The sequence below is a fragment of the Eucyclogobius newberryi genome, unplaced genomic scaffold, assembly GCF_026437365.1.
Source record: "Eucyclogobius newberryi isolate DKJ021-1_F unplaced genomic scaffold, fEucNew1.0.hap1 SCAF_85, whole genome shotgun sequence".
Classification (NCBI taxonomy): Eukaryota; Metazoa; Chordata; class Actinopteri; order Gobiiformes; family Gobiidae; genus Eucyclogobius; species Eucyclogobius newberryi.
Window position 1 is genome coordinate 292,313 of NW_027316527.1, and position 12,432 is coordinate 304,744.

Here is a 12,432-nt window from a genome sequence, read left to right on the forward strand (position 1 = left end):
TAAAGGCTAAAGGCTTAAGAGCTAAAGGCTAAAGGCTAAAGGCTTAAGAGCTAAAGGCTAAAGGCTAAAGAGCTAAAGGCTAAAGAGCTAAAGGCTAAAGGCTAACTGGCGCCACTGAGCAGCTCTCATTGACTTGAATGGGCGGCCATCTTGGCTGCTGGGGGCTTGGGTAAACAGCACGTGTCACTGTGAGCTCTCGCGGTGTTTGGAGCAGTTCTCGCGGTGATTGGAGCAGTTCTCGCGGTGATTGGAGCAGTTCTCGCGGTGATTGGAGCAGTTCTCGCGGTGTTTGGAGCAGTTCTCGCGGTGATTGGAGCAGTTCTCGCGGTGATTGGAGCAGTTCTCGCGGTGTTTGGAGCAGTTCTCGCGGTGATTGGAGCAGTTCTCGCGGTGATTGGAGCAGTTCTCGCGGTGATTGGAGCAGTTCTCGCGGTGTTTGGAGCAGTTCTCGCGGTGTTTGGAGCAGTTCTCGCGGTGTTTGGAGCAGTTCTCGCGGTGTTTGGAGCAGTTCTCGCGGTGTTTGGAGCAGTTCTCGCGGTGTTTGGAGCAGTTCTCGCGGTGTTTGGAGCAGTTCTCGCGGTGTTTGGAGCAGTTCTCGCGGTGTTTGGAGCAGTTCTCGCGGTGTTTGGAGCAGTTCTCGCGGTGTTTGGAGCAGTTCTCGCGGTGTTTGGACTCGGGCTGCGGCTCTATATTGCGTCACTTTGCTTCTTCTCAGTCACTTTCTGCGCAGACGGAGCGGCGCTGCGGCTCTGCGCTCAAAACAGGAGAAATGGTAAGAAAAGAGCCTCAAACACGGAGAACAAAACGCACCACGAGTGAAGACGGAGTTTAGAGCCTTTCACTGTCGCGGACTGTCGGGTTTAAGCTTTAGTTTGCCTAAATGTAAAAGAACGCGAGACATGCGCAGTTTGGCGCTGCCGATGATGCTAATAATGCTAATGTTTGAACTCTTAACATTTCCACCTCGTGAGACTCGTGTAAATCTCACACAAGTGTCACACACGTGAGACACAAGTGAGACACACGTGAGACACACGTGAGACACACGTGAGACACACGTGAGACACAAGTGAGACACAAGTGAGACACAAGTGAGACACACGGTGAGACACACGGGGTGCACTTTAAACTAGAGCCTCTCTTACGAGGACTCTCCAGGTTAGCTTTAGCTCACTGCTAACGCGAGTCCCGCGTGGGCCCCGCCTGACACGTGGGCGCGCATAGGAACCCGGGAAATCTGTGTTTAATCATTTTTAACCTTTTTTTTAGTCCAGTTTTGTCACTTTCACATTGGACCGGTCTGTTACGGAGCCGGTTTGTGTCGGTTCACGTTTAGTCTCGTTTGTGAACCACGTGCGGCTGCGTAAACACGTGCTTCATTTTACCATTAATATCTTGGATCTTTAATAGTTTACGTCCAGATAAACTCATGAGTCCTGTTTCCACCTACCCCTTATCCCCACCCACATTCTTTAATCAGATTATCCAAAACTTGAAGTGAACTTTTAACGTTAGTGAAGAGTTCTTGTTTCTCAGTGTGCGAGACCACGTGCGTCCGGTCTGCTACTGACCGAACAGTCTCGTGTGTGAGAGACAGTCTCGTGTGTGAGACGGTCTCGTGTGTGAAACGGTCTCGTGTGTGTGAGACGGTCTCGTGTGTGTGAGACGGTCTCGTGTGTGTGTGTGAGACGGTCTCGTGTGTGTGTGAGACGGTCTCGTGTGTGTGTGAAACGGTCTCGTGTGTGTGTGAGACGGTCTCGTGTGTGTGAGACGGTCTCGTGTGTGTGTGAGACGGTCTCGTGTGTGTGTGAGACGGTCTCGTGTGTGTGTGAGACGGTCTCGTGTGTGTGTGAGACGGTCTCGTGTGTGTGAGACGGTCTCGTGTGTGTGTGTGAGACGGTCTCGTGTGTGTGTGTGAGACGGTCTCGTGTGTGTGTGAGACGGTCTCGTGTGTGTGTGAGACGGTCTCGTGTGTGTGTGAGACGGTCTCGTGTGTGTGTGAGACGGTCTCGTGTGTGTGTGAGACGGTCTCGTGTGTGTGAGACGGTCTCGTGTGTGTGAGACGGTCTCGTGTGTGAATCTGAGGTCGCCTCTCTGGTTTAAACTTGTAGATTGCACAGTCTAGTTTGTTTTGGGATGAGTTAGCTACATTCTTGCTAATACTGATCCATGGCATAAACTAGTTTTAAGCAGATGAGTTGGATCAGGAAGAGCAGTTGTGGTGATGTTTAACATAATCTGTCAATCCCCTGAAATACTGTGATGACAAACTTCTATGTTCTGAACAACTGCAGGGTGTTGGGGGGGCAGAGTTCACAAGTAGTTACAAATAAACCATAACTCTTTCACAGAACGTACGTAACCTGCACAATATATACACGAGTCGCTATTTACAATTTAATATACAGGATAAAGGATTGAATTTTGGACTTGTGTATAACTAAAGTATATTAGTACATAACACGAGCGCAGCCGCTTCACTGTAACAGTGAAGCTCTAACTTACAGAACGTTGACATTAAACAACACTCCTCATATGGACGCAGGCGGTGCCCAAACACACAGCATTAGAACAACACAGTAATGGAGAGCAACGCAGTACCATACCGGCCTTGAACTACAATAAACCCTGTTGCATTGTGGGAGACGTAGTACTTTCGCAGGACTTATACTCTTGTGTTTCAGGTGTTACACGTGCTGTTCGAGCACGCGTCGGGATACGCCCTGTTCGCCGTCAAAGAGGTGGAAGAGATCGGGATGTTACTGCCTCAGGTGAGTCCGGGCTCTGGTGTGACCCGGATGCCCTGCAGTGAGTCCGGGCTCTGGTGTGACCCGGATGCCCTGCAGTGAGTCCGGGCTCTGGTGTGACCCGGATGCCCTGCAGTGAGTCCGGGCTCTGGTGTGACCCGGATGCCCTGCAGTGAGTCCGGGCTCTGGTGTGACCCGGATGCCCTGCAGTGAGTCCGGGCTCTGGTGTGACCCGGATGCCCTGCAGGGAGTCCGGGCTCTGGTGTGACCCGGATGCCCTGCAGTGAGTCCGGGCTCTGGTGTGACCCGGATGCCCTGCAGTGAGTCCGGGCTCTGGTGTGACCCGGATGCCCTGCAGTGAGTCCGGGCTCTGGTGTGACCCGGATGCCCTGCAGGGAGTCCGGGCTCTGGTGTGACCCGGATGCCCTGCAGCGGGAGGGCATCTGACATGGGCTTGTTTTGACTGCGCTCTCTGTCGCCCCCAGGTGGAGGAAAGTGTCTTGAGTCTGGCTAAATTCAACAATATCGTCAGTCTGGCTGCGTTCTTCCCCTTTAGATCCGCTCAGACGGCGCTGGAGAACATGAACGCCATTTCAGAAGGTTCACACGCTCTCTTAGCTCTAAGTGTGTGTGTTTGTGTGTGTGTGTGTGTGTGTGTGTGTGTGTGTGTGTGTGTGTGTGTGTGCGCGCGTATCAGGAAGAGCAGTTGTGGTGATGTTTAACATAATCTGTCAATCCCCTGAATACTGTGATGACAAACCTATGTGCTGAACAACTGCAGGGTGTTAGGGGGGGGGGAGGCGGCCAGAGTGGGTGTTGGGGGGATGCGGCCTGAGGGGGGGAGGCGAAGAGCTCTTGACCTTTAACCTAACCCTGCTGGTCTCCAGGTTTGGTCCACGCCGACCTGAAGCTGTTCCTCGAGACAAATCTTCCTCGTTCGGGGAAAAAGAAGCCGGTCTTGGGCGTGTCGGACACAAAGATCGGGGCGGCGCTGCAGGAGGAGTGTGGGATGTCACTTCAGACCGGAGGAGTCGTGGCAGAGATACTGCGAGGTGAGGGGGCGGATCCAACCGGGGGGTCGGAGGTCAAACGGGAGCAGAGGCTGTGCTGATGAACTCTTGTGTCCTGAATCTCATGAGGGTTCATACTGAAAATCTGAACAGCCCAAACTTGTAACAATGTGAGACCGAACTTTAAAATGTCCATCTGATTTCTGTCTCCTCCCCCCTCCCATGTCTCCTCCCCCCGCCCCCCTCCCATGTCTCCTCCCCCCTCCCATGTCTCCGCCCCCCTCCCATGTCTCCTCCCCTCAGGCGTCCGGCTCCACTTCCACGCTCTGGTCAAGGGCTTGACGGCTCTCGCGGCCTCTAAAGCTCAGCTGGGTTTGGGTCACAGTTACTCTAGGGCAAAGGTCAAGTTCAACGTGAACCGAGCGGACAACATGATCATCCAGTCCATCGCTCTGCTCGACCAGCTCGACAAGGACATCAACACCTTCTCCATGAGGGTCCGGTGAGTCCTCCAGAAGCGTACCGCAGCCTAAAGAGACCGCGCCCCTCTGGCTGCTCGTCAGTGCAGTTACAGAATGTTGGTCATCTCTCTCCTTCTGTCCTTTAGAGAATGTTGGTCATCTCTCTCCTTCTGTCCTTTAGAGAATGTTGGTCATCTCTCTCCTTCTGTCCTTTAGAGAATGTTGGTCATCTCTCTCCTTCTGTCCTTTAGAGAATGTTGGTCATCTCTCTCCTTCTGTCCTTTAGAGAATGTTGGTCATCTCTCTCCTTCTGTCCTTTAGAGAATGTTGGTCATCTCTCTCCTTCTGTCCTTTAGAGAATGTTGGTCATCTCTCTCCTTCTGTCCTTTAGAGAATGTTGGTCATCTCTCTCCTTCTGTCCTTTAGAGAATGTTGGTCATCTCTCTCCTTCTGTCCTTTAGAGAATGTTGGTCATCTCTCTCCTTCTGTCCTTTAGAGAATGTTGGTCATCTCTCTCCTTCTGTCCTTTAGAGAATGTTGGTCATCTCTCTCCTTCTGTCCTTTAGAGAATGGTACGGTTACCACTTCCCGGAGCTCATAAAGGTCGTCCCTGATAACTCCACGTACTGCCGCTTGGCTCAGCTCATCGGGAACAGGAAGGAGCTCTCGGAGGAGAGCCTGGAGTCGCTGGAGGAGGTGACGATGGACGGAGCCAAAGCCCAGGCCATTCTGGACGCTTCACGACAGTCCATGGGTCAGTGGAATCAGACGTTATTAAAGATCCCATATCATGCTATTATTTTACCACATAATGCCACATCTTCAGAGTGAAGTGTAAAACGAGTGCAAAGCTGTTGATGAACCGCGCCCCTTTTTTACCCACCTGGACTGGCGTGTCCTCGGTGTGGAACACAGGGGGGCAGAGCACATCTCTCATAAACCTGAGGTGAAGGTTCAAGTCCTCGCCTCGGATCCTGTCGGGAGAAACAAACACACGTGACATGGTTTATCTGGTCTTTAGAAACACACACGGGACATGGTTTATCTGGTCTTTAGAAACACACGGGACATGGTTTATCTGGTCTTTAGAAACACACGGGACATGGTTTATCTGGTCTTTAGAAACACACACGGGACATGGTTTATCTGGTCTTTAGAAACACACGGGACATGGTTTATCTGGTCTTTAGAAACACACACGTGACATGGTTTATCTGGTCTTTAGAAACACACACGTGACATGGTTTATCTGGTCTTTAGAAACACACGGGACATGGTTTATCTGGTCTTTAGAAACACACGGGACATGGTTTATCTGGTCTTTAGAAACACGGGACATGGTTTATCTGGTCTTTAGAAACACACGGGACATGGTTTATCTGGTCTTTAGAAACACACGGGACATGGTTTATCTGGTCTTTAGAAACACACGGGACATGGTTTATCTGGTCTTTAGAAACACACACGGGACATGGTTTATCTGGTCTTTAGAAACACACGGGACATGGTTTATCTGGTCTTTAGAAACACACGTGACATGGTTTATCTGGTCTTTAGAAACACGGGACATGGTTTATCTGGTCTTTAGAAACACGGGACATGGTTTATCTGGTCTTTAGAAACACGGGACATGGTTTATCTGGTCTTTAGAAACACGGGACATGGTTTATCTGGTCTTTAGAAACACGGGACATGGTTTATCTGGTCTTTAGAAACACACGGGACATGGTTTATCTGGTCTTTAGAAACACGGGACATGGTTTATCTGGTCTTTAGAAACACACACGGGACATGGTTTATCTGGTCTTTAGAAACACACGACATGGTTTATCTGGTCTTTAGAAACACGTGACATGGTTTATCTGGTCTCAGGCATGGACATCTCCCCCATCGATCTGATCAACATCGAGCGTTTCTCCACCCGTGTCGTGTCTCTGGCGGCGTACAGACTGGAGCTTCAGGAGTATCTCAGGTCCAAGATGGGTCAAGTCGCTCCCAACCTGGCGGCGCTCATCGGGGAAGTGGTGAGTGACCTCGCACCCAGTTTAAACACATCCACTGTGTTGGACTGATGATGTTAAACCAAATCTGTCAATCCTCTGACATTTGTGATGACTCTTTCCGGTGCTGATAGTCCTGCCCCTCCTTCCCCTCCCTCACCTGTGCAGACCTCTGCTGACCTGTGCCCTTTCTCGCCCCCTGCAGGTCGGAGCACGCCTCATCTCTCACGCCGGCAGCCTCACGAACCTGGCCAAATACCCGGCCTCCACGGTTCAGATCCTGGGAGCGGAAAAGGCTCTGTTCAGGTACACGGGGCCCCTCCCTGTGGGTGAGGGGGGGGGTAAGGGAGTGGGCGTGGCTTCTGTGATGGCAAAGGGTGGGGCTGCGCGACGGGACCCCTGCGGCCGCACCGGGGGGGGCCCCCAGTGTCACAGCGCCTCAATGTCTGAGCGGCCACTGAGTTTAGAGTAAAACACGAGTGAGTCATGTTGGTGTAAGTGTTATTCTCGGTGACCCTTTACTATTTCACGACTAATGTAGGTGAAGAAGCCTAAAAATAATCCAAAATGATGTAAACATGTGATGAATATCGCTCACATTTGAACCTCGCTGACCCGTTCTCCTGTTTAGGGCCCAGTTGCCTCAGGATCCTGTCATGTTTTAGAGTGGACTCTTTAGACCTTTAACACAGTCTAAACAGAAGTTACCAAAGTCCACAAATGTCTCTCGTTCCATAGGTTTGTAGCGGAGCGTCCTGAGCAGATGCTGATCATTGACCTTCTGAATGACCATTTTGACTTGGAACTTTGATATTGACCTTTAGCCCTAAATGTTTTCATTCGTTCTGACTTGAAGCGTTTGTCTTCAGAGCGCTGAAGACTAAAGGAAACACGCCCAAATATGGTCTGATCTTCCACTCCACGTTCATCGGTCGAGCTGCGGCCAAGAACAAAGGAAGAATCTCCCGATATCTGGCCAACAAGTGCACCATCGCCTCCAGGATTGACTGTTTCTCTGGTAAGGACGACTGTAGGAGGGGCGGCTGTAGGAGGGGCGGCTGTAGGAGGGGGCGGCTGTAGGAGGGGGCGGCTGTAGGAGGGGGCGGCTGTGGGGGGGGGCGGCTGTGGGGGGGGGGCGGCTGTAGGGGGGGGCGGCTGTAGGGGGGGGGGCGGCTGTAGGAGGGGGCGGCTGTGGGGGGGGGCGGCTGTAGGGGGGGGCGGCTGTAGGGGGGGGCGGCTGTAGGGGGGGCGGCTGTCTGCGGTGATGCTTCATTTTTCGTCAACAGTATTCAGCCTGTGCTGGTGTTGAAGCTTTGTTCTGAGCAGATTCTTCTTGAACTTTGACACGTTTGACATGTTTTTCTCTCTCACAGTTAAAATGTGTGTTTTTCAGAGGTTCCCACCAGCGTTTTCGGGGACAAACTCCGCGGGCAGGTGGAGGAGAGACTATCCTTCTACGAGACCGGAGACCTGCCCAGAAAGAACGTTGACGTGATGAAGGAGGCGGTGTCTGAGGTGAGGGGGCGGGGTTTAGACCCGGGGGCGCGGTCACAATGTGTGAGAGGTGGAATGGATGATTTTTTTTCCGCAAATTTTTTATCATATTTCCTGGTGTCGTGGATAAATCATTTGTCCTGCCACGTGTCGATCATAAAACGCACCTGTCGCTCACCTGCAGCCGCGCCAGGCTCGTTTCCGCGTGCCTAAGCGCATGGATCTATCATAATATAGTTCCCTCAGTGTACGGGGCAAAATGAAGACTGAGAAAGACAGTTCGAGCTGACTCAGAAATGAAAGAAATCTACAGGAGACGAGAGATGTGATGTGATCTGTCGCGCTGATAAACAAACACACGTGTGTTGTATCAGTCCACACGGGGGAGTGGCATGAGCACTTCTGCCTGCGTTCTAAATCGACAAATCAGCCATACCGCCTTAAAAATTGTCATCGGCCTGAAAAGAAGCGGAAGGACTGTCGCGCTTGTGGGCGGGGCCGGGTGTGGCCTGGGGGCGGTTCTTTGATGCTGTGGATGATGAGCTTCTCTCTCCTGACTCTTGGTGGAGGCACAAACTGATTTAATGAGCCTGACGCAGCACCTTCACTTTGGCTCGTCAGAGTATCACTGTGTGCCAAAGCGCTGAATGTCTCCCCAATATCTCTCCCCCTGCAGGCCGAAGGTGTGGCTGCAGAGATCAAACGAAAACTGGAGAAAAAGGAGAAGAAACGAAAGAAGAAAGAGAAGAAGCTCAAGGAACTCGAGGAGAACGGGACCAACGGAGAGGCTGAGGTGAGGGGCGGGGCCTGAGGTGAGGGGCGGGGCCTGAGGTGAGGGGCGGGGCCTGAGGTGAGGGGGCGGGGCCTGAGGTGAGGGGCGGGGCCTGAGGTGAGGGGCGGGGGCTGAGGTGAGGGGCGGGGGCTGAGGTGAGGGGGCGGGGCTCGTTCAGACTCGGACTGTTTCTTATGTTTCAGTCTCTTCTAGAAACGAGCTACAGAAAACTGACCCCGAACCATTGTCTGGTCCAAAAAGTGGACCACGTCACTGAAGAGGGTCTCACACTAGTGTCTCATGAGGGGGGGTGGTCTCACACTAGTGTCTCATGAGGGGGGTGGTCTCACACTAGTGTCATGAGGGGGGGTGGTCTCACACTAGTGTCTCATGAGGGGGGGTGGTCTCACACTAGTGTCTCGTGAGGGGGGGTGGTCTCACACTAGTGTCTCATGAGGGGGGGTGGTCTCACACTAGTGTGTCATGAGGGGGGGTGGTCTCACACTAGTGTCTCATGAGGGGGGGTGGTCTCACACTAGTGTCTCATGAGGGGGGGTGGTCTCACACTAGTGTCTCATGAGGGGGGGTGGTCTCACACTAGTGTCATGAGGGGGGGTGGTCTCACACTAGTGTCTCATGAGGGGGGGTGGTCTCACACTAGTGTCTCGTGAGGGGGGGTGGTCTCACACTAGTGTCTCATGAGGGGGGGTGGTCTCACACTAGTGTCTCATGAGGGGGGGTGGTCTCACACTAGTGTCTCATGAGGGGGGGGTGTCTCATGAGGGGGGTGGTCTCACACTAGTGTCTCATGAGGGGGGGTGGTCTCACACTAGTGTCATGAGGGGGGGGTGTCTCATGAGGGGGGTGGTCTCACACTAGTGTCTCATGAGGGGGGGTGGAGTGTCTCATGAGGGGGGGTGGTCTCACACTAGTGTCTCATGAGGGGGGGTGGAGTGTCTCATGAGGGGGGGTGGTCTCACACTAGTGTCTCATGAGGGGGGGTGGTCTCACACTAGTGTCTAATGAGGGGGGGTGGTCTCACACTAGTGTCTAATGAGGGGGGGTGGTCTCTCACTAGTGTCTAATGAGGGGGGGTGGTCTCAAACTAGTGTCTAATGAGGGGGGGTGGTCTCACACTAGTGTCTCATGAGGGGGGGTGTCTCATGAGGGGGGTGGTCTCACACTAGTGTCATGAGGGGGGGGTGTCTCATGAGGGGGGTGGTCTCAAACTAGTGTCATGAGGGGGGGTGTCTCACACTAGTGTCATGAGGGGGGGGTGGTCTCACACTAGTGTCTCATGAGGGGGGTGGTCTCACACTAGTGTCTCATGAGGGGGGTGGTCTCACACTAGTGTCTCATGAGGGGGGGTGGTCTCACACTAGTGTCTCATGAGGGGGGGTGGTCTCACACTAGTGTCTCATGAGGGGGGGTGTCTCACACTAGTGTCTCATGAGGGGGGGTGTCTCACACTAGTGTCTCATGAGGGGGGTGTCTCACACTAGTGTCTCATGAGGGGGGGTGGTCTCACACTAGTGTCTCATGAGGGGGGTGGTCTCACACTAGTGTCTCATGAGGGGGGGTGTCTCACACTAGTGTCTCATGAGGGGGGTGTCTCACACTAGTGTCTCGTGAGGGGGGGTGGTCTCACACTAGTGTCTCATGAGGGGGGGTGGTCTCACACTAGTGTCTCATGAGGGGGGTGGTCTCACACTAGTGTCTCATGAGGGGGGGTGGTCTCACACTAGTGTCTCATGAGGGGGGGTGGTCTCACACTAGTGTCTCGTGAGGGGGGGTGGTCTCACACTAGTGTCTCATGAGGGGGGTGGTCTCACACTAGTGTCTCATGAGGGGGGTGGTCTCACACTAGTGTCTCATGAGGGGGGGTGTCTCACACTAGTGTCTCATGAGGGGGGGTGTCTCACACTAGTGTCTCGTGAGGGGGGGTGGTCTCACACTAGTGTCTCATGAGGGGGGTGGTCTCACACTAGTGTCTCATGAGGGGGGGTGGTCTCACACTAGTGTCTCATGAGGGGGGGTGGTCTCACACTAGTGTCTCATGAGGGGGGGTGGTCTCACACTAGTGTCTAATGAGGGGGGTGGTCTCACACTAGTGTCTAATGAGGGGGGTGGTCTCACACTAGTGTCTAATGAGGGGGGTGGTCTCACACTAGTGTCTAATGAGGGGGGGTGGTCTCACACTAGTGTCTAATGAGGGGGGGTGGTCTCACACTAGTGTCTAATGAGGGGGGGTGGTCTCACACTAGTGTCTAATGAGGGGGGGTGGTCTCTCACTAGTGTCTAATGAGGGGGGGTGGTCTCACACTAGTGTCTAATGAGGGGGGGTGGTCTCACACTAGTGTCTAATGAGGGGGGGTGGTCTCACACTAGTGTCTAATGAGGGGGGGTGGTCTCACACTAGTGTCTAATGAGGGGGGGTGGTCTCACACTAGTGTCTAATGAGGGGGGGTGGTCTCACACTAGTGTCTAATGAGGGGGGGTGGTCTCACACTAGTGTCTAATGAGGGGGGGTGGTCTCACACTAGTGTCTCATGAGGGGGGGTGGTCTCACACTAGTGTCTCATGAGGGGGGGGTGGTCTCACACTAGTGTCTAATGAGGGGGGGGTGGTCTCACACTAGTGTCTAATGAGGGGGGGTGGTCTCACACTAGTGTCTAATGAGGGGGGGTGGTCTCACACTAGTGTCTAATGAGGGGGGGTGGTCTCACACTAGTGTCTCATGAGGGGGGGGTGGTCTCACACTAGTGTCTCATGAGGGGGGGTGGTCTCACACTAGTGTCTCATGAGGGGGGGGTGGTCTCACACTAGTGTCTCATGAGGGGGGGTGGTCTCACACTAGTGTCTCATGAGGGGGGGGGTGGTCTCACACTAGTGTCTAATGAGGGGGGGGTGGTCTCACACTAGTGTCTAATGAGGGGGGGTGGTCTCACACTAGTGTCTCATGAGGGGGGGGTGGTCTCACACTAGTGTCTCATGAGGGGGGGTGGTCTCACACTAGTGTCTCATGAGGGGGGGGGTGGTCTCACACTAGTGTCTAATGAGGGGGGGTGGTCTCACACTAGTGTCTAATGAGGGGGGGTGGTCTCACACTAGTGTCTCATGAGGGGGGGTGGTCTCTTCTCACTGAAGAGCAGATGTTGATGCAGTTTCTCTTTCAGGAGAATGGGGAGACGGCGGTGAAGAAAAATAAACCGTCAGAGTCTGAGGCCCCGGCAGACGAGGCCCCGGCAGATGAGGCCCCTAATGAGAACGGGGCCCAAGAAACTCCAAGCAAAAAGAAAAAGAAGCGAAAGTCTGAGCCGGCCCCCGAGGAAGAGGAGGAAGAGGAAAGGACACAAACGCCAGCCAAGAAGAAGAAAAAGGAGATGGCACAAGCAGAGGCCCCTGAGGGCCCCGCCTCAGAGAAAAAGAAAAAAAAGAAAAAGCAGGGGGAGTAAAAACTGATTTAATTTTTTTTTTTTTATCCTTCTGTAAAATGTTTTTAGTTTAAGCCTCTGAAAGATTATGTGCCTTTTCTAAATGTCAACTGTAAATACAATAAAATCATGAACTCCTCCCCGTTTCTAAAGTCTCACTGGAACAATGTGGACGAGCCTCTGAATGTGAGGCCTGTAGATGGCGCTCTGTACAAGGAAACTAATGTGAGTCAGCTCAAGGCAGCTTTAAACACCATATGTGACCGTGTCATCGTGCGGGTTTTAAAGGAACTGTTTGCTGTGGTCAGCGAGCGCAGGGCGACATGGCGTCCAAACACACTTGTGCCTGTCTGACCGCTCCTCGTTCCCTCTGAAGCATCTGAAGCATCAGTCGCACTCGTCACCGTCGTCCGACTCAAACTCCACACGACGTCACAAGTGAAACGTTTTGCTTCAAACCCCGACACAGAAGTCTGAGGTGATTCTTTAATGTCCCACAAGGACATGTGCAGGA

At 53.1% G+C, this 12,432-nt stretch overlaps 1 protein-coding gene and 3 non-coding genes across 4 annotated transcripts; all 4 read left to right on the forward strand.

Moving 5' to 3' along the window:
• The first annotated feature begins 529 nt into the window (after positions 1-529).
• On the forward strand, positions 530-11,954 carry nop56 (NOP56 ribonucleoprotein homolog). The gene is made up of 12 exons (XM_072437732.1): positions 530-772; positions 2,685-2,771; positions 3,233-3,347; positions 3,635-3,799; positions 4,061-4,259; positions 4,785-4,972; positions 6,091-6,242; positions 6,424-6,524; positions 7,088-7,236; positions 7,612-7,733; positions 8,389-8,505; positions 11,661-11,954. Exons 1-12 carry the CDS (start codon positions 770-772, stop codon positions 11,937-11,939), a joined length of 1,677 nt encoding a protein of 558 aa, XP_072293833.1. The 5' UTR covers positions 530-769; the 3' UTR covers positions 11,940-11,954.
• LOC140352437 (small nucleolar RNA snoR14) lies at positions 2,217-2,288 on the forward strand. Its single transcript, XR_011925442.1, has one exon. It is a non-coding gene; the product is annotated as a small nucleolar RNA snoR14 (small nucleolar RNA).
• On the forward strand, positions 5,094-5,210 carry LOC140352436 (small nucleolar RNA SNORA26). The gene has a single exon (XR_011925441.1). It is a non-coding gene; the product is annotated as a small nucleolar RNA SNORA26 (small nucleolar RNA).
• Positions 8,243-8,309, forward strand: LOC140352435 (small nucleolar RNA SNORD57). Its single transcript, XR_011925440.1, has one exon. It is a non-coding gene; the product is annotated as a small nucleolar RNA SNORD57 (small nucleolar RNA).
• Positions 11,955-12,432: the final 478 nt, after the last annotated feature.